We start from the raw sequence: 25,038 nt of genomic DNA on the forward strand, positions 1-25,038 counted from the left end.
AGAAGGCTGGCAGTTCAAACCCACCAGCCACTCCTCAGAAGGAAGGTTGGGCAATCTACTTCCGTAGTGATACTGCCTTGGCAACTCAAGGAGGGGTCGCTATGAGTCAGGTCCGACTCGACAGCACATAACAACAACAACAACATGGTGGTGTAGCGGTTAAGGCAATTTGGCAGTTAACCAAAAGGTTGGTCATTCAAACCCACCATCTGCTCTGTGGAAGAGACATTAGGCAATCTGCGTCTGTAAAGACTTACAGCCTTTGGAAATGCAATGGGGGTCGTTATGAGTTGGAATCAACTTGATGGCACTGAGTTTTGTTTTTGGTAACTGGCATTTGTTGTTGTTGTTACGTGCCGTTAAGTTGGACTTGACTCATAGAGACCCCTCCTTGATTTTCCAAGGCAGTATCACTACGGAAGTAGATTGCCCCATCTTCCTTCTGAGGAGTGGTTGGTGGGTTTTGTTTTAAAATCCAGATGGACAATGATGTCTTTTTCTTAGAATATTTAATTCATCAACATTCAATGTAATTGTTTTTTGTTTGGAATTAAATGTATCATGTTGTAATTTACTGCCTATTATCCCACTCATCTATGTCCCCTCTATCTCTCGTCTTGTTTTCTTTATGTCGTTTTTTTCCCTGTTAGTTGGGAAGTTATACATTCTTTTAATATTTGATTAGTGGTTACTCTAGATACTATGGCTTGCATTTCTGCCCTCTTTTCTGGGATTATTTACCCTCTGTCAAAAGAGCTCTTGGTGGTGCAGTGCCTAAGGCATTTGCCTGCTAACCAGAAGGTTAGCAGTTCAAACCCACCAGCTGCTCCAAGGAAGATGAAGCAGTTTTCTTCCACAAAGATTTATCACCTTGGAAACCCCATGAGTGTTGCTATGAGTCAGAACTGATTCGATGGCAATGAGTTTGGTTTTGGTTTTTAAAGAAAATCATTTAGTATTTCCTTTAGTGCAGATATTAAGGCATTGGCTGCTAACCAAAAGGTGGGCAGTTTGAAGCCACCAGCCACTCCAAAAAGACAAGGCTGTCTGCTTCTGTAAAGATCTACAGCCTTGGAACCCCTATGGAGGTCACGATGAGTTGGAATTGACTCGATGGCAGTGTGTTTGGTTTTTTGTCTTATTTAGTACAGATCTACCAGAGTTAATTTTCTCAGTTATTGTTTGAAATTGGCAATTACACTGAAGATATAAGTTGCTGCTGAGAAGTGAGCATTCAGACTTACTATTTGCTTCTTAAAGGCAATTAAATTAATTTTTTTCTCTGTTTGCTTTTAAGATTTTCTTTTTGATTTTCTATAGTTTTATTATGACATGTCTTGGTGTATGGATCAATATCTTTCATAAATTTTGGAAAATTATCAGCTATCTCTTCACAGATTGTTTTCACCTCATTCTCTTTCTTCTTTCTGGAAATCTAACTACAATTATATTAGATTTTTCTCTCTGTATTCTCTTTGTTTCTTATTCTCTATGCTGTATATCTTTAATTTGCTCCTTTCCTCTGATCTTTCTCTACCCTTATTTATCCCCCCCATTCTGTGTTCCAAGAGGCATATATTTATGGACCGTGTTAATTGGTTTCCTTACTCTCAACTGAGGCTACCAGCTGGGTTTTGTCACAGAGAAGTAAGGAATGGTGATGTTGGATAGGAAAATGATAAGGAAAGATTAAAGTCTCTCTGAAAAAAAAAAAGATTGAAAAATACAAATTGGGGCTTCCCATTACGGAGGGAAGGAAATAAACTCTGATACAAAACAAGATGTTATAATAAAAAATGCAATGGATTTGGAATCATCTTTTATCTTCCACTTAGTAACTTCATGTTCTTGAATTATTATCGACATTTTTGAACTGCAGATTTCTCTTCTATAAAATGAGTATCATTCTATCCATCCCTAAGGATTAAATTTCCCTATTGCAGGTCCTGACAGCATTGTGTTCTTCATTGCACACACTATAGTAGCAATTTTATGTTTTTATAATTTTTTGATGAATATTTTTGTCTGTCAAGAGAGCATAAGCTTCATAAGTTCAGGCCAATTTCTGTTCTCCTTCAATTAGTATTTACTGAGTGTCTACTCTATGTTATGAGATTATTCAGTAGTGAGCAAGAGGGAAAATGTAATCATTATTGTTGCAGAGACTGGTATGACTGGTTGGTAGTAACAATTTAGTAAGTATTTGTTGAATGATGAACTTTTATCAAAACCAAGTGATATAATGAGTGCAAAAGTGCTTAGTGAATGGCAAGAGGCTTTACACATCAAATATATGATGTTATTATTTTTTGAGCTGTATCCTCAAAAACTATGCAGAAATATACAGAGGTAAAGGTAAGTGTAGCTGGAGGAGCACCAGCCTTTGATCTCACCTATGCCATTGCCTAGTACACTTACAAAGAATGGAATAGAAGACTATTAGCTTTAGGGGAAAGGTAACAACCAAAGAATAAGCTGAATATTAAGAAAAATTACTGTGTTCCTTCACCTAATTATATTTTACTAAAAAATGAAAACAGAAAAAAAAGTATACTAATGCAATATTCATTAAAAAGTGAATTCTTTAGATAATTAATTTCAAAAGCACAATAATCCTAGGTTAAATGACAAAATTAAATACCAATATGTTAAAAGTGAAATAACTTAATTTTATTATTTTCTCTATCACAAAAACTTAGATTTATTTATGGAGTTTTTCTCCAACTTATTTTGAAGAATTTTAAACCTATAAAAAAATTTTAAGCAGTATGCAGTCAACAAACTTATAACAACCTTCATGAACTCAGCTGTTAACTAAAAGATTAGAGGTTCAAGTCCACTCAAAGGCACCTCAAAAGGAAGGCTTGGTGATGTACTTCCAAAAAAAGCAGTCATTGAAAACCCTAGGAAGCACAGTTCTACTCTGGCATACACGGGGTCCCCTTGAGTCAGAACTGAGGCCAATGCAGGCAACTGGTTAGATTCCCTAATTGTTATCATTTTGCCACATTTTTTTCTCATTCATATCTTGCTACATTTACTTTCATATTTGGTAACTTATTGCCACATTTGCTTTCTCAAATTTCAAAGTAAATTGTAGACAAAATGATAACTTCATTCTTAAAGTGTCTCAGCATGCAACCCCTTAGAACAAGGACATTTTACATAACCATGATGTCATACTACAGATATTTAACACTGATATAATAACGCAGTCAAAACTATAATACAGGGCCACTATGAGTTGGAATCGATAGTAGTGAGTGAGAATATATAGTCAAACATGCCATTGACCCAAAAATGTTCTTTGATCCAGTTTCTAAACAATTATGCATGACATTTAGTTGTCATGTCTCCTTATTCCGGAACAGTTTCACAACTTTTTTTTTTTTTTTTTTAAATGATGTTGCTCTTTTGAAGTGTCTACCAAAACAAAACAAAGCAAAAGAAAAAACCAAACGCACTGCTATTGAGTCAGACTGAACTCATAGTGACTCCTCCTTGGGTTTCCCAGGCAGTATCACAACGGAAGTAGATTGCCCAACTTTCTTCCGAGGAGGGGCTGATGGGTTTGAACCACCAGCCTTCTGGTTAGCAGTCAAATGCCTTAGGCACTATGCTCCTGCCCAAAATTGCTCTGGTAGTATTGGGTCCGACTCAACGACAGTGAGTTTTGAAATGTCTAGACCAGTCAATTTGTAGTTGTTGTTGTTGTTGTTATGTGCCGTCGAGTCAGCCCTGACTCATAGCGACCCCTCCTTGGGTTTCCGAGGCAGTATCACTACAGAAGTAGGATTGCCCAACCTTCCTTCCAAGGAGTGGCTGGTGGGTTTGAACCGTCAGCCTTCTGGTTAGCAGTCAAGTGCCTTAGCCACTATCCTACAATTAAGTTTGTTCTGAATGTTTTTTCATGATCAGATTATGGTTAAACATTTTTATCAAGAATATTATATAGATGTGTCCTTCTCAAGTATATCAGGTCAGAAGGCATGTATCTCCATTTTAGCTAACTCCATTACTAGATTTAAATTTTTTGAAAGAACAACTAATTGCTTTTAAATATATTATAAACTTTGATTAGTATAATCCCTCTTTACAGACATCGCAGACAGTGAGAGTAGGGGAATTAAGTGGAAGACACGGAGTTTTAGTGTTAATTTACCCAATAATTAACTGTAAACCTGTAGGTAGATTTCTTAAAATCTTCATCTATTAAAAAAAAAATGAAAGGATTGGGTCAAATTACTAAAGATCCTTTGAATTCTAAAATTCTGTGACTGTGAAACTAATGTAGCAGAGACAGAGATTTAGAATCAGGAGACCTGATTTAAGCACCAGTTCTACCATATACCAGCTGTGTGAACAAGGACAAGCCATTTAATCAAGCTAAGCCTTACAGAGATTTATCTCACAAACTTTTACCTTACAGAGTTGGGACTGATTAAGAATGTTACTGAATATCAGAGTACATTATAAACCACAAAGAACTGCCCGGATGTCAAGTATTATTGTTACAATGTCCAATCATCCTCCTTTTGATCTAACCAGTCAAACACAAAAAGCAACATAAATTGAGTCAGGCCTCATCAATTCAAAGCCAGGAAATGTTAGTATATTTAACTGTGCGTCACATTTGATTTATGGAATTTGCAAAATAGTTTTATTCCATAAATGTTTATGCTTTGATGATTAATAATGCTGGCTAAAAGTATGAATAGGTACTCACTTGTACAGGCTGATCCTCCACAAGAAAGTAGTCACTCTTCTTGGAATCCCAATTATTGAGGGGCACAACAGTGAACATTGCATAAGAGATGACAACAAGTACTATTAATTTCCTCATTCAGTGAACAATTTTGTTAGCCATTAGTTACACCCAAAGGATAGCAAATCAAGTCAAAGCTGGGGGGGCGGTGAAGTTTCCTTTCTCAAGTGAGCAGTATGGGTAGGGGACAGCCCTGGAATAAACTAGGGCTGAAGGTATTAAGTTTTCCCTTCCCTGGGCCAATGGGACATGTCACAGGCACCAATTTTTTACATTCTTGGACTAACCTCTCTAGAGAGTCTTTCAGGTCTTTTGAATGTAACTCTAGTAACCGAATTCATTAGTGGCCTGTGCACAATGACCACATTTTTCGACTATTCGGCAGAGATGATAAAATATTCCCCTGTAACAGGGCGCGTGCACGTCTACTTGGTTTGTATTTAGTTACCCGCGAACTCTACGCCATGTCGTGCCTAGCACATTGCTGTTGCTCAAGATTAAGCGTTGCGAGAAAATGGCTAACCAAGTAGCAGATGAACAGAGGCGCGGCGGCGGACGTTGGTGCGGCTAGACCTGCCTGACCTCTCAGTCCACGCAAGGGGTCGCACTGCCCAGGTGGCTGCAGCCCATTCCGCGAAGAGCGCCGGGCTCCGTTCCCGGCGCCAGTGCGCACGCGCGCCCGTCATCCGGGTGCTGGCGGCCGCTGCAGGTTGCGTTGGGGTGGCGGACAGGGGGCGGGGCCAGCCGCTCATTGTGCGCATCGTTGTGCGACGCCGGCGGCCTCAGAGGCCTCAGTCGAAGTTGGCGCTGCTGCCTTCGTGCTGCAGCCTACTTGCTGCCTTGGCAGCGCGCTGCTGTTCTAAAATGGCTGCCGCTACCGGTGCTGTGGCAGCCTCGACCACCTCGGGTCAGACGGAAGGTAAAAAGATCACCGATTTGCGGGTCATCGATCTTAAGTCCGAACTGAAGCGGCGGAATTTAGACATCACCGGAGTCAAGACTGTGCTTGTTTCCCGACTCAAGCAGGTGAGGCCCGGCGAGGTCCGGGAAGGGAAGCTTAGGCCGCGCCTCGCGCCCCCCCTTCCGCCTCAGCTTCGGATCGCCAGCAGCCGCTGAGGCCCGCGAGGCTAAACGGTGGGGAGGCCCCAAGCGTCGTCCGCGCACGCGGGGAGAGAGGGGACCTTCCGGTCCCGCCCCTCCCCCGCATACCTGGCTTGGTTTTCGAGGGGCCCGCGAGCCGCCCGGGACCCGCCGCCGCCGCAGCCAAGCACGCTCCTGCCTACCTCAGGACCTCCCCGCTGGATTGGGAGCGCTGCGGACTGAAGGCGCGGCTCCCAAGGGCGTTTGTGGAGACCTGGGAGGCGCTCGGTCCCCAGCCTTTAGCCATGGTGAGCGCATGCATATCTTGGCCTCGGAGGGAACGGTTACTTTGGTCACTTCTGCGAAGTTACCGTTTAATTGTGCCCAACCGTTTCCTTCCCATCTTGGGGTGGGTAGTTGGTAATAGGAGTGATGGTTGGGTAACAGAGAGGTTTTGTTTTCCACTGGGTTTTCAGTTTTTGCATCTCCGCAATAATCTGCTTTTTCATCCCTGATAACCACTGTGGATTGAGAGAGCGTTTGGAATTGTAGAGGAGAAATAAATTTGCGTTTTAGTTATTAGGAAAACTCCTTTTAGTTATTTACTTTAGTAGCTAGAGACTTTTCTGCAGTTGAGCATATTGTATTTATTTAGGTTTTTTTGTTCAGTATGATAATAAGTGATACTAAATTTTCTCAGCTTGGAGAACTTTTAACCCCATGTGATTTTGATACCTAATAATTTGTCTCCCTGCAAATTTCTTACTTTTTTTTTCATGTGGTTTAATTGCGCTTTTTTTTTTTCTTCCCCCAAAGTCGGTTTATAAAATGAGCGGCAGTTCTAATAGCCTGGCTGCACAGTGGTTAAACCGCTCGACTGCGATCTGAAAGGTCGGTGGTTCGAAACCACCAGCCGCTCCACTGGAGAAAGATGGGGCAAGCTGCTTCCGTTAAGATTTACAGCCTTAGAAATCCTATGAGGCAGTTCCACTCTGCCCTGCAGAAGTCAGAATCGACTGGACGACAGTGGGCTTGTTTTGTGTTTCGTTTTTCATTACGTTTTTATAAAGTGAGTTTAGACAGATTGTGTAGCATATTAACTTCTCTTTCTAATGTAGGCTATTGAAGAGGAAGGAGGCGATCCAGATAATATTGAATTAACAGTTTCAACCGATACTCCAAACAAGAAACCAGCTAAAGGCAAAGGTTGTTACGAGTTATGAACATATTTTAAAATATATTTTGGTTATATAACTTGCCTCTACTCTTCTCCCACTTGCTCTGTTTATATAGTGCTACTCTTGTGCTATTTCTCTCTGGCACTCTGCCTTCTTGGGTCAAGGAAGAACAGTTAACTGTTGCCAGGCTTTCAGTGACTTGTAGCCCTTAAGATTTGCCTAATACTAACCGGACGATAAGTTAGTTCTTTATTTTTTCTGAAAAAAATTTACAGAGTCAGGTTTCTTCCTTCATAATGTGAAGATTGGAAGAATACAATACAGTTTAATACATGTCTACTTTGCTCCACGGGAGCTCTGGTAGCATAGTGCCTAAGGCACTTGAATGCTAACCAGAAGGCTGATGGTTCAAACCCACCAGCCACTCCTTGGAAGGAAGACAGGGCAATCTACTTCCGTGGTGATACTGCCTCAGAAACCCGAGGACGGGTTGCTATGAGTCAGGTCTGACTCGAGGGCACATAACAACAACAACCACCTTGCCCCACAATTGGCAGAGTATTTTACCTTGGCACCTTGTTATTTTCTCTAGTATATTAAAATTCTGTAACATTTATGTATAGTAGTTTGTTTGACTTGGTTAATGTAATTTGCGATCATACCATTGTGCATTCTAATTTTCAGTGAAATTCAAGAAGACCTTAGCAATTATACTACAATGAAGGGAAAATCTATTATGAGGAGTGCCCCCCCCCCAAAGCCTTAAGTTCCAGAGAAATGTTAGATTTTTATTTTACAAGTTTTAAACTAGGCCAGAACATTTTGCTAGGATGTAGTGTTACTATGAATAACTAAAAGTAGTTTAAAATGAACAATTTGGTGAGATAAATGGGACTTCTAAAAGTTTCTGGTAAGTGAAATTTTTACTTGAATAATTATAAATTTCTCCCTCCCTCCCGTAAGGTCAGTGGCAGAGGGTGGACACGATGTTATCTACTTAGAGTTTCCATTATTAATGCTGTTCTGACTTAATGCAAAGTATTTCTTAGTTAAATACAGCATTTTTGGACTCTTACCTTCCTTTACTGCTTTAAGTATGCAAAATAAACTCTTAACTGTAGTATACCAAATTTATTGTGGATAGAATCGATTAACTTGTAAAGAAGGAAATACTAAATTTTGACCTTAAGCACCCTGTGAGTATGGGAACCAGGCAGATTCTGATGCCACCTCACTGTTTGAGACTTCATAGGTTTTGAGGAGTCCCCTATTTCTGTGCCATAGAAAATAGAAAAGCACTAAGAAGCATTTCCTGGGTGGGATAAGAATGGCAGAAGTAGAGATGGAGTTTAGAGGCATTAACTAAGTATCTTAAATGTTTCTTGCTTTTAATAATTAATACTGTTTAATTCATGTTCACTTTGAGAGATATATTTCCCTATGTTTAGAGAAGCTTGTGCTAACAGAGACTTTCACAAATGGGTAAGCCCCTAAAAAAATTCAGGAATAAGTGCATCAAGAATTAACCATTAACTTCTGGTGGTTTTGATTCATACCTTTACCTAGCACACCATGGTAATTTGATAGAAGTTTTTTTTAGTTTATTATGATTTTTAACATTTAATCTTCATTTGATTTATTTAGTTCTCACTTGCTTTTAATTTCTATGTATTCATTCTTTTTCATTTATTTTATTCTTAGAAACAATTTACTCAATAAAAAAATTTCAGGAATTTTCCAGCATTTTTAATACATATATATAGATATATTAATTTATTCCATAGATTATAAGGATGCTTTATCTTTAATTTTTCCTTAACTCTGACATTAAGGTGTCTTGTGGTCGTTAGTTAAAAGTTATTTGTCTATAACAGGCTTCATATAACAGCACTTCATGAAGCTCATTCTGGGACATGCATGATAAATAGCTCTAGTCTCCTTGAATTTCATCTATCATTGCTATGAAAATTCTGTAAATTGCAAGGAACATAATATATATCCCCAATTTAGAACTTAGAATTAGTTTACAACTAAGATACTTAGAGAAAAGATTATTTTTAAGTAAGAAGTTTAGAAATAAGTTTTGGAAATCAGATTTGCATAAGGAAACTTGTTAAAATATCACTAATAGTTTTTTAAAACCAAGAATACAAGAAATCAAATATTATTTTAATGTGATTTCACTTTTTTGTCTAGTTGTTGAATTTCTACATTAAGTTCTTTTTGTCAAATCTTATTTTACTTAGTAAATAATTTGTCTTGGTCGTGCCACTTTTCCTTCAATGGGTCTATTTGCTCTTTCATAAAATTGGAAATTATATTAAACTATCTTTAAGGCTCTGGTGGCATAGTGCCTAAGGCATTTGACTGCTAACCAGAAGGCTTGGTGGTTCAAAACCATCAGCCACTCCTCAGAAGGAAGATTGGGCGATCTACTCCTGTAGAGATACCACCTTGGAAGCCGAAGGAGGGGTCCTTACGAGTCAAATCGACTCAAAGGCAGTGAGTGGTTTTTTTTTTTTTTCTTTTTTAAATAAGGGTTTTTTAATTCTGAAATTTAACAATTACATACAGCCAAGACCCAGAAGGAAAATTCATTCTGTTAACTAAAACTAACTATACAGAAGGAACAGGAAAACGCACAGGCCATCAGTCAGTATAGATAGTTGTCAGCACAGATTATTAAATGAGGAAAAGATGAAAGAATCGCTCATGTAGACATTAATCAGACATGACATAATAGCTTGTCAGGAAAGTAAATCTTATAATAATCTGAAATCAGCAAATAAAAGTTAAATGATGTTAAGAAAACAAGAAGCTTAATGGACTTGGAAAAATTGAAAAATTTAGGTGAAATACTTCATTATAATATAAATGTGGAGTCGGTATTTCTTTAAATTGTGTGTTGAAATGATTGTGTTTAGACAGATTAGAGGAAAAGGAATCTGAATTCTTGAGTTTATTGTAGAATATTTAAAAAATATAGTTAATAGAAATTTGTAATATGTTTTAGTGGGTTTGATATTAATAATCAATGTATTTATAAAATGTATTTGCATACAAGTTAATATAGTTTGTAGATGAGATTAGTTCTCCTTCCTGAGTCTTTTTATACTTTCTTTGCTAGGAACTTTTAAATAAATAATCTAGAAGAAAGCTTGGCCCAGTGAGCTTTACTGTCATACTTTTGGGTGTGTTTGAAAGTGGTTAAACAGGTAGAACTCACTCCTCATTAGCTTGTTTCAGAGATTATGAAGTTTCTTTTGAATTCTCAACTTTCAAGTCAACTTTACATTTCAGCAAAAATTGCTAGTTATTTTATATGATTAATCAACACTGTATTCAGAATTACATTTAATGCAATGATTACTGATGTTGAAATTTACAGTACCTATAGGCTTAAAAAAGAATCAAAATACTTTATAAAATCTGATTTTCCCTTCTATAGAAGTACATATAATTTGGGGTTATAGGTGTGACTACAGATCAGATGCCTAACTCTTTGAAGGTAATAATGACTGATAATATATTTATAATTAATTACATGAGTACTTTGTAAAATTCCATAAAATATATGTCAATTAACTGAGAGAATGAAATAATCAACTGTGTGTGTGTGTGTGTGTGTCTGTGTGTGTGTCTGTGTGTGTGTGTGTGTGTGTATATATATATATGTATGTATATAAAATGTATTTAATATAATGTTACTAAAATTCTTTCCCTTTTTTTTTATAGTAGTAAATCTGAATGTTAAGGCACTCTAATAAGAACTCTGGTGTTTAGAAAGACTTTGGGGGAATTGAATTCCTGTATATATTACTTGGGTACCTGGACAGATGAAAACTTCATGGGCAAGGGGACATAGTTTTTTATTTATTTCTGTTTCTGTAGTGCCTAGCGTAGAGGTTGGTGTATAATAGGTGCTCAGAAAGTAGTTGTTGAATGAATACTGGAGGCCATTTGATGGCTTTATTATAAACTGCATTAAGAAAATACCTCTTGGTACCTATTTTAATTGCATATTTCTTTATAGGAAACACATACATCAGAGTTTATTAGCTTTTGCTATCTTCCACTTTTTAAGGTATCTTTCTCAGCAGCACCATTGACTTCTCCTTACATATTGTTATGTAAAGTGTACTTTTAGAACACATGAATCATACTTTTATTCCTCACTAAATTGTTGCTATGTTGGAAAGCCTCATACCTGGGCTGCAGTGTTGTGCAAGCCTCAGAGATTGTATGTTAACTTCATTTCTCCAAATCAGACCCTTATAATCAGCCTTTTAAAACTGCATTTGCCCTATGTGTTTATACCTGGTGCATTATATTTGTCATCAGAACACTTTTTTACATTTTTTTCCTCAGGTCTTTTGTGGTATCAAATACGTGTGCGAGGATTCTAATGTGTAAATGATTTAAGTTTTCTAGTACTTTAAGACTGTGTTTCTCTCAGTGTATTCTGAAGTAGGCACAGAGGGCTTCAGGCTTTATCTCTTTAACATTTAAGGTTTTTTTTGTTTGTTTTTTGTTTTACGAAACCATGTAAAATAAAGTACTAATTGTGCAAGAATTAGAAAAATGTAAGAAAACCATGATTATTTGTGGGTGGCATCACAAAAGACTTTAATGAAGAAATTAAACAGTGGCTTAGGGTTTAAGAAGTATGGACTTTATTTTATTGTTTTATTTAATCCATTTTACTTTTCAGTAAAAGCTCTTCAGTGTTACAAAGTTGCAGGAGTTACGTGTGGTTCACATCATATACTCAAAAGCCTAGGTGGCTTTACCTGGCTACTCTAGCACCTTGGAATAATAGTTTGCATTGTCACTTCACAGTATTGCTTTCCAGATTATAAAAAGTGAAGTGTTTTCATGGGGTGAAAAAAAATTAATCCAGAAAAATACGAAAAGGTAAAAATTGCCCATAATTCTACTACCCAGATTTTTTTTCACAGATAACATTTTGTTGATCTAAGGTGTGTATGTATGAGTACATGTACTCAATAGGAGGTTTATGTTTAATGATTGGTGATGTTACCCCTTTTTAACAGCTAAATAGGTTCACACCATATGTGGTGTTTTGTTAAAGGTGGATAGAATTTAAATTCTGGTCTGGAGATGCTGAAAATAATATTCCTCCTGCATTCTTCAAACTCCACCTTCTTTAGTTAGGCTCACTCATCTCAGTGTTCTCAACCTATACTCTGTATTAGAGTCATTTGAGGAGTTTTTAAAAATACAGATGCCAGACTCCTACCTCAAAGATTTGGTTGCCGGGTGGGAGAAGGGTAGGAGCATCAGTATTTTCCAAAAATTCATTAGGTGATTCTAACATGCAGCCAGAGTTAAGAACCATTGCTCTAGACTAGATCATGAAACTTGAACATCACATTTATTCATCTCTCTTTCCGAAGTTCAGTTTCCATATTGTTTTATGATACTTTATAGTTCTCAAAAAAACTTTATGTTGCTTTATTTGGGTCTCAAAACAGAGAGAGAGGGCTGAAGGAAAACAGGACCATTTTCTTTTTATTGGTAGAATAGAAAAATAATCCATTAGGAACTCAGTTAAATTTTCAATACTTAATTTTTAAATCTCACTTTTGTAAATGTCTTGTTTTTTGTTATTATGTGCTGTCGGGTCAGACCCAACTCATAGCAACCCCTCCTTGGGTTTCCGAGGCAGTATCACTATGGAAGTAGATTGCCCCATCTTCCTTCTGAGGAATGGCTGGTGGATTTGAACCACCAGCCTTCTGGTTAGCAGTCAAATGCCTTAGGCACTACACTACCAGAGCTCCCTTGTAAATGTGTATGTGTATAAAAATGTTCAGTTATTCTTAGGTAATAAATTTGAGAGTTTTTTAAATAGACTTTTTGGTATTTTCCAGGTTTATTGTAATGAATGTGGATTACCTTTGTAGTAGTAAAATACCAGTTTAGTAGAGGCTAAAACATACGTAAACTGTTAACATGTCATATTCTATAATTAAGAAGTAGTATGCAACTGGGGAGACATTGTTGCTGGAAGCATTAATGTTCAGTTTGGCTTGGTCTCTGAATCTTACCCTCTCAACAGAAATTTTATGACCAGTTATTTTCTCTATTTCATAAGTAGCTTTTATGAATGTTTAAGAGGAAAAATTACTCAGCCACAAAGTTTCTTGGCAAAATTTGTTAGAATCTACGTAAGTAGATTTTTGTTTTGTTTGCAAGTATTTCTGGACTTGAGAAGGAAAATTGCACATCCCTATAAGGACCAATTTTCCTTTGGAAGAGAAAACCAATTTACAGCCCATATTCCTTATTCATAATTCTGAAATATAAAAAGTTCTGAAATCTGAAAGTATTTTTTATGTTTGGTGACAGAAGTGAGACAATTTATAGTCTTAATTTATTACCTTTGATGTGAATGTTCTTATATTTCACTGCTCAAATATTTTTTAAATTGATTGTGAGATGCTGTTCCAGAACCTTCTGGGGGGCTTAAATAAATAGTTTATGCATTATTTTACCCTCTAAAATGTGAAAATTCTGAATTCTGAAACATGTTTGTCTTCAGAGGTTTCATTTAAGGCTTGTGGACCTATACAAGTTTGTGTTGCATGAATAAGGGTATGTTTCTAGTATCTTCTTTCAGTGTATACATTTTACTTTCAGACTCTAAAATCATGCAAAGAATGTAATAGTGTATTTTAGTGTAATTTCAAAATAACCAGATATTACTACAATGACAGTTTAAGAGATGAGTTCATTTTGCTTCTGATTTTTATTTTGTTGTTCAGACTATCATTACTACCCAGTTTATTTCCTAGCTTTGTTCCTCAAAGCACTACATTCAGCTTTTAGTTAACTCCCTTATCTGGGTTGTGCTGCTTTCTTTCAGGCCAGTTCACATTTCTGTGGTACATGCCAGATTCCCTGCAGGATGAGATGTGAAACTGTTCTGAGTTGATTGTTTACTGTAGGAGCTTTGATAACATTGGCTTAAATGGGACAGGGCTGTAAATGGGTAACATGTACAGTGATTGTACAAAAATGTGCTGAAGGTAGTATTGCTTAAAAAGGAGCTCTGGTGTCTTAGTGGTTAAGGCATTCAGATGCTAACCAGAAGTTGGTGGCTTGAATCCCCCAGTTACTCCACAGGAGGAAGGTGAGGCAGTCTGCTTTTGTAAAGATTTTATAGCCTTGGAAACCCAATGGGCCAGTTCTATTCTGTCTTGTAGTGTTGCAATGAGTCAGAAGCGACTGGATGGCAGTGGGCTTTTTTAATTTTTGTTTTTTTAGTTATTTGTGATATCACAAAAGTTAAGGAATGGTAGATGTAGTTTTGTGGCCTCATTAAAGTAGGAGTCTACAGTTCTTACTGACATAAAGCTAGTTTGTCATTTCTTACCTTTGTCCCAGTGAGGACCAAATAGAAATCTAGATCTTGTTTACTGCTAATGTCCTTTAGGACTTAACCCATTATCAGTCAGGAAGTGTGTATAATGCTTGAATGTCTGATGATTACGTAGCATTGTAATAGGTTCTGGGCTGGATAATAAACAGTTTTTTATAATGTAAATTATATTTTATGTGGGGGTTATACTTAAAAATAGTTTCTAATTCAACATGTATAAAACAAGCTCAGTTACTGATTGTGGATATAGTCAAGCTAAGGAAAATTTTTATTTTTCTTAAACACTATGTACTTACCAAGTTACTACTTACATTACTCTGTTTGAAAATCTTGTATAATCTTTATGTTTAAAAGCTAATTAACGTTAAAAAGTCCAGTGCTTTCATATGCCACTACTATTAGAAACAGTATAGGAGAGCAAAGTTAGACCTTTTTATGAACCTTAGTTCTGCCTCTTGTTACCCCCATGGAATATCATGGGACAAGTTCATTAATCTTTCTTAGTCTCACATTTTAAAATTTTATAGATGAGACTTTTGGAGCCACTGTCTAAAAGAGATAATATTTGCACATTGTACTTATTCTGAGATCTAGTGGTTTTATTGGTTTTGAGGTTTGGGAATCAGCTTTTGTTTAAATCGAAGTAGTGCCATTTACTAGGTTTGTAATCTGATTAACTCTACAGCCTCAGTGTCTTTTGTAAAATGGGTAATAGTTTCAGAGTAGTTATGAAGATAAAATAAATTATCAATATATGTAAAGCACTTATCCTAGTGGTTTGCCCGTAGAAGCCACTTAAGCAGAGGAAGTGACTGCTGGTATTATTTTGTTGTTGTTAGTTACTCTCGAGTTGGCTCCCACTCATAGTGACCCAGTGTGCTGCAGAACAAAACACTGCCTGGTCCTACACCATCCTCACAAATTATATATAAATATAAATATATATATATATATACATATACATATACATATATATATATATATATATATATATACACACACATATATATATATGATATGTTTGAGCCTACTGTTGAAGCCACTGTCTCAATCCATCTCGCTGATGAGGGTCTTCCTCTTTTTCACTGACCTTCTGCTTTACCAAGCATAATGTCCTTCTCCAGGGACTGGTCATCTCCTGATAACGTGTCCAAAGTACATTTTGTTGCTGAAGTATAGTTTGATTTTCCTGTAAGTAAACGAAAGCAAGTGAAATTCACTTTGGAGTGTGTGTAGTATATGCAGTTTGTCATTATGCTGAGGGTTGCCATTTCAAAGATAGTATCTTTAAATTGAATATTAGCCACTCCTTGCCAGAATAATGTCTTAAAAGTAGGTCATAATAAGATACAGTGGAAAGAATTTAGGACTGGAAATGAGAAGCTGTGGCTTTCATTGCTGACAACACCATTTACTAGCTTTGAACTTTAGTAAAGGTATTTAACTTCTCTTGCTCATTTTTCTTTTAAATTGTGATAACCTATCCCATAAACCATAGCATACTTAGAAAAATTAGGTGTTTTTTAAACAAACATTCTTTGCAAATTGTAGAATAGTTTATAATTTTAAGGAGCAAATAGTATTTGCAAATGATCTGAAGGAGTTTCCCCCAAAACTCTGTTCTATAGGTTATTTGGTGATCTCTGTATTTGGGGAGGAGATCCTATATTTTTTAAAAGGCTTATTTCTCCCAAAAAATAGCATCTTTAAAGTTTTTGTATTATAGAACTTTGTCTAAATGAGGTAGAAGAATTTAGTGATCATTGTCCCATCCAATACTGTTTTCTTTTTCAGGAAAGGAACATCTGTTGACATTTTTCTATAATACAGTAATACACAGTTTACGATGGACAGGCCTTCTTACTGTTGCTTTTGTAATAAATTCTGATTTTAGCCTTTTAGGGTAAAATAACGAGAGAGGTTATTTTTTGTTTTCTTATTGTGGTAAAATTTATAATATTTGCACTTTGACCATTTTCACACATACAGTTCAATAACATTAATTACATTTATCATATTTTGCAGCTGTCACCACTAGCAGGTAAACTTTTTAGTGTGCACCAATAACTCCTGTGTAACTTGGATTTGGTGATAAAGAGGATGATGATAGTAAATTATAAAATTGGAGAGATACAAGGTTTTATCTAGGCAAGGCATTAAAAAAGAAATCACTGCCGTTAAGTTGACCTCTCCAAGGAAACAACAAATGTATGTTTTCCCTAAGATGAAAACACCAGTATTCTAAGCGGGGAAACAAACTCTGCACTAACTTGTCTTTATGGTTTTAGCTGACATTCATTTCTCATTTGATTCTCACAGTTTTCTGAGGATTTTCTTTCACTATTGTAAAAGAAAAATCTCTTAATGTTATTTTTCACATAGCTGGAAGGAACCAGTCTTTATCTTGTTTCCATTTTTATCACTCATTCACAAAGTAGATTTAAGTAAAATAAGTTTGAATTGGGAAGATGCAAGATAGGGGCTGATGAGTAGACTAGGAAAAGGGAGATAATTTTTATAGTTAGCCCAACAGCTAAACCTTTTCTCTACGTTTTGGGATTTTTGCGATAGACTGTTTTAGGCAAAGAGATAAAGGAAAGTTGATCAGTAATCTCAGGAAAAAACATATTTCAAAAGGAATGAATGCTGCTTTTTAAGTTCTACAGTTCTAGCATCTCTGTTTTCATCAGTACTTCTGGTGCAGTATGGATTGTTAAATAAGTTTTTGTGGTCTAGTGAAAACGTAATAGACTATTCTAGTCACAAATTTATAGGTTTGAAGCTGAGGGTGGGGCAGGGAAGCCCTGCGGTCTATCTGGCGGCCATTACCATCTCAGTCTGAAGTAATTTTTTTTTCTTGCCTGTCACTTAAATCAGTTATTAAGTGCCCAGCACTATTTAGGCTTTTGGAGAAATACGAAATAAGCCTAAGAATAGTTGCTGTGCTTAAGGAATTTCTTCTCTACATGGGAAAGCAAGATATGTTTGAAATAATTAAGAGTTAAGGCAATATATAACTAAATAATGGATTGTAAGGTGTAGATTAGAGAAAGAATTAGAGAAGGCTTTCTGAGGGATATGGATCTTGAACTTAACTACCAGATGTCTAGTTATATTTACAGATAGTAGAATACCATTGAAAGGAGCTGCTATTTCACGCAGAAATGAAGATAGGAAAGCTGAGAAGTGTAAAGAAAATGTACCATATTGTAAAGTCAGTTCAGATGATGGGTGCATATGTAGGATTAACTATTTTCACAGCTTATGTATTTTAGTGAAACAGCATGACATTGTTAATAAAGTTTTTGTCTGTTTGGGATAGCTGTGAATAGGTGATTTATGAACAGTTGGCATTAGCTTTGTCAGATGATTGGAAAGTGGAGAGTGATACCACAGTACAAACATCTGTCTCTAAATGTTACTTGATGTTTAAAGTAGTAAAATATTACTTGTTAGCCCATTTTCCTTCTTTCACAGGTAAAAAACAAGAAGCAGATGAGTTGAGTGGAGATGCTTCTGTGGAAGATGATGCTTTTGTCAAGGTAAAGTGTTAGTCACTCAGGCTAAGGTGTTTATTTTGAGCCTAGTAATTTGAGTTTCATGCATTTTACTTGAGCAGTAGGTAAAATTTAACTCTCATAGTTGAAAAATATAAAAATATTAGTTAAATTAGACATAAAACTATAAGTTATAATCTGTCCATGCTTTTATGTAGAAATGTGAGACATAGGGGCCAGGGGAAAGCTACAGGACAATTGATGTTAGTTCCTGAACAATAAGGATATTGGTAAATGTATCATTTGCCCATTGCGTTTAGCTTTTGTACATAACATACAGAATTTAGATGAATGTAGTCCTCAAAATGGAGAGAAAATTGTTGATATGTTGCAAATTAAGAAATTTGTTTTGGCTTTTTAAGATAAATAAGCCAGGTCCTTTTTTTTTTTTGGCAAAGAAGGAACATTCTTTGAAACTGACCAGCCAGAAAAATACAGTATGTAATTTTAATTGTGGTCATGGTAATTTTATATGGTAAAGAATACAGAATAAGTTATTTTAATTATAGTTGGGTTTTTGTATCGGTTTTATTTTAATGAAAAACGATCTACTACTTAAATGAAGTTACGGTATTAAGTAGTATAGCATTCGTAGAAGTTATTAGTGAATATAGTTCCTTAAAGTATATATTTTATACCCCTACATATTCTGTTCTGTGTAAAGTTAGTCCATATTGTCATAACGTCTCTGGATGTCTGAGCTTTACCACAAAGTCAGCTCGTATCCATTTACCCAGCCTCCTACTGCTCCATCTTCCCCATCCTACCCCCATGTGAGCACTGTACCACATAGCTCATACTTTGTACCCTACACTTTGAGGGCAAGCATGGAGAGAAAGAAGTGTTCTATTGAGTTAATTCCGAAATCACAAATAATTTTAGGAACATTTACCCACAGATCCATTGAGATTGATTATTGCATACCAATAATCCACTTTTGTCTGAGCCTTTATAAACTCTTCGGGTTATCCTGTGGTATGTCTTCTATTAAGGAGTTCTGGTGGTGCAATAAAAGGAGCTCTGGTGGCATGGTGCCTAAAGAATTTGACTGCTAACCAGAAGGTTGGTGGTTCAAACCCACCAGCCACTCCACAGAAGGAAGATGGAGCAGTCTACTTCTGTATAGCTTTACTGCCTCAGAAACCCAGTGGGGGTTGCTTTTAGTCAGAATTGACTCGATGGCAGTGAGGATTTTTTAAATTTTTTTATTTTTAAATTAGGTCTGTTCCTTTGTTCTTACTTTCTCCAGTTATCTTCTCTAGTGGCATAGTGCCTAAAGCATTTCACTGCTAGCCAGGGCTGGCAGTTCAAACCGACTAGCCTACTCTTCAGAAGGAAGACTGGGCAATCTACTTCTGTAGAGATACCACTTAGAAACCCAAGGAGGGGTTGCTATGAGTCGAAATAGACTAGTTTTGGGGGTTTTTGTTTTTTTTTTTTTTTTGCTTTTTTTTTTTTTTTTTTTTTTTTTTGAAGTACATGTTGAGAGGAAAAACTATCCACAGGCTGGAAAAACATTGTGGTTAAGTAAACAGCCTTAAAATTGTCATATTTCAGCTCTTCAGTTCATTAAAATGTTACAATCATTTGAAATGTTACCAGACGATAGATACATTCTATTTAGAAGGATAGTAATATTGTCTCTTACATGTGCTGCCAAAGATGCTTTTGTACTATGACTCAGTGAACAACTATCTGGTCATTGTGTCTAGAAGAGCAAAGAGCCTTTAAAGAAAATTCCTATTTAAATAAATCTATTTTTGTATTCATTTTCTTCTTTTTATATATATATATATATATTTCATTTTGAAATATCAGCGTACATGAGATATTTGATAAAAACAAAAGGAATGTGTTTTCCTTGTCTCCTGGATTCCTGATTTTGGAATTTATACAGTAGTGGTGGGTAAATATTACCTATTAATTAGTTTTCTGAATAGGAGAGAAATTGCTTCCATGGATAAGTGAGAAGAATGGTTAAAGTTGGCATTTCAGAATAGGTAAAGTTTTTCCTTGGTGATGGAAGTCCTTTGATTTTTGTTTGTTCGTTTTTGCACTTATTCTACCATTTTACAACTATCTGTTCATCTACAACCTGTGACATACCTCCACTTACACTGTGGTGAGATTTGTTAAACCTGCCTTCCCAGAGATGTTCTCCTGCTTAAGCGTTTCACATTCCACAACAATCATGATCTTTCTCTTTGCCCACATCCATCAATAGAAATTTGTTTGTTCAGTGCAGTTCAGCTATGAATAAATGATAGTCGTCATGCCTTGACCCTTTTCCCCTTTTAACCCAGAGACCTTTTCTTAAATCTGCTAGATTTACTATAAGGTTAGGAAAGAAAGGAATGTTCATTGCTTTCAACCTTTTCTCTGCAATTGAAGATGAAACTAAGCAGATTGCCACTATTTTCTGTTTCACTGAAGTAGTGTGTCCATAAACTTGGAGACACTGACAAACCTTTCCAAATCCAGTCCCACCCAGTGTTCCTTGCCTAATTGGCATCGTGGAACAGTAATAGATTTCAAGCTAAAGAAATCTGAATTAATTTTTTTGCATATTTTTCAAGGACAGACATCAATGTTGGGAATTCCTTAGTCATTAGAAATAAACTTTGTTATAATAAGTATGACTCCCAGGGTCTTTGAAATTAAATCATAAGTATGGCACATGAAGAAATTAAGTCCTTTCTTTGAAGCCATTTGTTCACAACTCCTAGAATGTGGCTTGGTGAATATTAAATAACTGGAACTTGAAAGGAACTCTGGTGGTGTAGTGGTTAAAGCATTCAGCTGCTAACCGAAAGGTTGGTGGTTCAAATCCACCAGCAAGGGAGAAAGATGAGGTAGTCTGCTTCCATAGAGATTTACAGCCTTGGAAACCCTGTGGGGCAGATCTACGCTGTCCAGTAGGGTGGCTGTGAGTTGGCTTCAACTCTAGGGCATGGGTGTGAAAACTGAAAGCATCTCTAGTACTGATTCAATTATGTGTAAGTATGATAGATTTGGAAATTCAAATGCATGGTTTAATGACCTTTTATTATACATAGTTAATGTATAAGGTAATAAAATTACTGAACTTTAGCTGTGGGGATAATAGCAAAATATGTATTTTTTAAAAAAAACATTTAGAGATGTAAATTACCAAAACATTTGGTGGATAGTCTATACTACTTTGCCTCTAGTTGTGCCAAATTTTCTTACCATTAAAAGGACTGTGAATTGGAGAACCAAGAGACACATGAACAAGATGGAAATGACGAATTAAAGGACTCTGAAGAATTTGGAGAAAATGAAGAAGAAAATGTGCATTCCAAGGAGTTACTTTCTGCAGAAGAGAACAAGATTGCTCATGAATTAATAGAGGCAGAAGCAATAGAAGATATAGAAAAAGAGGACATCGAAAGTCAGGTCTTTAGCCAGTTTTTAAAAACATGACCCAGATAAATTAAGTTTTTAAATAATAAATTTTTTTTTTTCTAGTTCAATTTTGAAGCCTTAGAATTTAAAAAAAAAAAAAAGAAAGAAAAAGTGTTATTTATAAATCACCCAAAATCCTACCACCTGATTTTTGTTATCTTGTACTATGTGTATTTTCACATGGTAGTTACACCATAAGTTGCTATTTATTTTATGTCCTATTTTCATATGAGCTATCATAATGGCTTCATAATCCCTTGTGTGTTATACCATAATTTATTAGACTTTTCGATATGCCTAATAGCTACTTTAATTTTGGACATTTAAATTGTTATTTTTTTTCCCACCCCATTGTGAATGAGTGTACCAATTTCACTCTGACCTTGCCAACATTACCTGGTGGTAGTCTCCCTCTCCCCTTTTTGGAGGGGAGCTACTTTAGTAGGTATAAGTAGTTACTTCAATTTGATTTGGGGGTGGGAAAATTAATTAAGTTTAGTTTTAAAGCATACAATTTCTCAGATACAGTCAGCCTTCTGTATCCATGGATTCCACAGCTGGGGATTCAACCAGCTCCTTATTGAAAATATTCAGTAGAGGGGAGGAGCAATTAAGTGGTCAGAGCAATCCCTTAAAGGCCAAGGGAGTAGACCGTATTATTTGCATAATGTTTACATTGTTATTAGGTATTAAATATAATCTAGAGATCATTTAAAGTATGCTGGAGGATGTGTGTAGGTTATATGCAAACACTGTGCCATTTTATATGAGGGACTTACGTGTCCACAGATTGTGGTGTCCTCAGGGATCATGGAACCAGAACCCCATGGATACTGAGGGATGACTGTATTTTCTTTGAATGAAACCATTTGTCCTCTTTTGGAGGACTGTTGTACATCTTAAGAAAATCAAAGGAATAAGGAGTCAGTGTGAGTACTATAAGTATTTATGCTTAAAGCACTTCCCCTTCTATATAGCCTAATTAGGGGGTCAAGAAACATATTTTTCTAATTTTCTATCATTGTGACTAATTTTTTACATTGGCATAGAGAATATAGTCTGATACTACTAATTGATTTAGTACCCATAGACAAGGTACAGAACATGAACTATAAGTCATAATCAAATATAAGCATAAAAGCATTCTGATATTACCCAGATAATTTATAAAGCAAAGCCTATTGTATACCTTTTACTTAGGAAATTGGAGCTCAAGAAGGTGAAGATGATACCTTTCTAACAGCCCAAGTAAGTTTACGTTTAGTCCTATGAATTTGATATTGTGGGGGGAAGGGCTTGGAAAAGTAATCTTATTTTGACTTCATAATTCTTTAATGAAACTGCCTTGAATTTAATACTGAGATATTTATGTGTTATGTACAAAATACTTAAAACTATTGGGAGCTAAAATTTCTGTTGTTGCAAAGGTAATTGATAGTTATAAACTGAGGTTCCTGTCATTTCCAGAGTAAAAGTAAAAACAGTCCATCTATTCTGTAAAACAACTCTTGATTACCAAGCTTTTATATTTTCCTTTTTGATGTGTAACAACTAATTTAAAAATACTAATAGTCTTTTCAAAGCTTTGTTTAAAATTTTTATTAATTTAATATTCCTAGAGTAGATGTGGGAGCTCTGGTAGCATGGTGCCCAAGGCATTTGACTGCTAACCAGAAGGCTCGCAGTTCAAACCCACCAGCCACTCTTCCGAAGGAAGGTTGGCAATCTACTTCCATAGTGATACTGTCTCAGAAGCCCAAGGAGGGGTCGCTATGAGTCAATCTGATGGCAGTGTGTTTGCTTTTTTTGTTTGTTTTTTTTAGGGTGGACATGGTATAAAAATGATAACAGTTTATATTCCAGAAATTTCTTTTATGTATTGAGGTATGAGTAGAAAGTTACTGTTCTTCAATATGTGTGATAAATTTTTTGGGAGTATGTTATATTACATAAGTAGTATACATTTTAAAGCATGATTTACTTTTATTTCAATTTCTGCAGTGTTCTTTTTTAAAAAAACTAATCTTTCTCTTTTTCTCATATCTGTAACCAAGAGCTTGTCATTTGCCCTCTTTAAATTGTGCAGTTTAAAATAGAGGTGGGGGTTCCCTCTATTTACTAGATTTAGAAAAAAAAATTGTGATCTTGTCTGTTATTTCCTCTTTGTAGTATTTACTACTGTTGTTGTTACGCACCGAGTCAGACCCGACTCATAGCGAGCTCTCCTTGGGTTTCCGAGGCATATCACTACGGAAGTAGGTTACCTCATCTTCCTTCCAAGGAGTGGCTGGTGGGTTTGAACCACCGCCAACCTTCTGGTTAGCAGTCAAGTGCCTTAGGCACTACGCTACCAGAGCTCCGAGTATTTACTACTAGACTATAAGGAGAACCTCTTGTTCATCAGACTATTTAGATGATTGCTTCTGACCTTGCCTTCTTTCCTGTTGCTGTCATGCCTTTGGAATGCTAGTGGGGCTGTATATGGTTCTCTGTGTCCATTGCAATGAAGCAGAAAATGCATTTTTGTGAGAAATACTTCTGATCATGTAGAATATATGGCAAGGAAATGTTAAGACTGTCAAATTTTAAAGGCCTGCCTTCCATCCAAGGAGCTCTGCTTGGATGTATAGTGGTTAAAGAATTGGGTTGCTAGCCAAAAGAAGGGCAGTTTGAACCCTCCAGCCACTCTGGGGGAAAGGTGAGGCAGTCTGCTTCTGTAAAGATCGACAGCCTTGGAAACCCTATGGGCAGTTCTACTCTGTCCTAAAGGGTCACTGTGAATAAGGATCAACTTGATAGTGGTGAGTTGACTGCAGTTGGCTTTGGTCCGCCATCCCCTCCCTAAGTACCTTCATTTCTGAGTAACAAAGAACAAATGAAGAGGATTAACTTTCAAAGTGGGGAGAGTACCTCTTATAGATCACTGATCTGCAAAGAGGTGTAATCGAACTCTTCATGTTTGTTCTTTAGCCAGCTAGCTTTTAATTCCATCAAGGGCCACTCCTACAGAAGTGCATATTGTGAGTTGTGTGAAGAAGTGTCCTTCTTTACATAATTAAAAAAATACCTCACTTCCGTGGAGTCAGTTCCCACTCATAGCGACCTCTTCTTGGGTTTCTGAGGTGTAGAGACGGAAGTAGATTGCCCAGTCTTCCGAGGAGTGTCTGGGGTTTGAACCACCAACCTTCTGGTTAATAGTCTAAGGCCTAAGGCCTACACCACCAGACCTCCTCCTCTGCATAGTAGACTTCATATATTTATTATAAAAATTTTTTAATAGACGAAAGTAACATGTCTTAGAGAATGGGTACCTTTCTCTTTTTTTTTTTAATGGGCCTTGCTTTCATTCTGTCTTCATGAAATTCTCATCAGGGAATTTAGCCATATTTTGTTAAACTATAAGGAGGTTGCTTGTGTAGAGAAATTTTTTTTTAAGTAAAAAAGGACTCTTTCTCTCAGTAATGTAGATATAGTAAGGCATCTAGAAACATGCAGATGTTTCTATGATCCATCATGATCTACTGCTTCTAAATGTGATTAATGGATGTATTTATTGGCTTATTGTGTACATAAAGGGTTGTATGAGTCTGAATTGACTTGGTGGTGGGTTTGGTTTTCGGTTTGTGT

General features: G+C 36.3%; 2 protein-coding genes across 2 annotated transcripts in view; one reads left to right on the top strand and one right to left on the bottom strand.

Moving 5' to 3' along the window:
- RNF111 (ring finger protein 111) overlaps nucleotides 1-5,130 on the bottom strand; it is a 215,079-nt gene extending 209,949 nt beyond the window's left edge. Inside the window, 2 exon segments of the mRNA XM_007958405.2 lie at nucleotides 4,727-4,749; nucleotides 4,751-5,130. Coding sequence (XP_007956596.2) covers nucleotides 4,727-4,749; nucleotides 4,751-4,843 — 116 coding nt within the window. The 5' untranslated portion in view covers nucleotides 4,844-5,130.
- Nucleotides 5,131-5,629: 499 nt separating this feature from the next.
- Nucleotides 5,630-25,038, top strand: part of SLTM (SAFB like transcription modulator) — a 52,488-nt gene continuing 33,079 nt past the window's right edge. Inside the window, exons 1-5 of the mRNA XM_007958414.2 lie at nucleotides 5,630-5,791; nucleotides 6,964-7,051; nucleotides 17,906-17,970; nucleotides 21,205-21,402; nucleotides 22,612-22,659. Coding sequence (XP_007956605.1) covers nucleotides 5,630-5,791; nucleotides 6,964-7,051; nucleotides 17,906-17,970; nucleotides 21,205-21,402; nucleotides 22,612-22,659 — 561 coding nt within the window. The remainder of the gene's footprint in view (nucleotides 5,792-6,963; nucleotides 7,052-17,905; nucleotides 17,971-21,204; nucleotides 21,403-22,611; nucleotides 22,660-25,038) is intronic.

This window comes from Orycteropus afer, unplaced genomic scaffold (genome assembly GCF_000298275.1).
Source record: "Orycteropus afer afer isolate SDZICR_OR568_19922 unplaced genomic scaffold, OryAfe1.0 scaffold00015, whole genome shotgun sequence".
NCBI lineage: Eukaryota > Metazoa > Chordata > Mammalia > Tubulidentata > Orycteropodidae > Orycteropus > Orycteropus afer.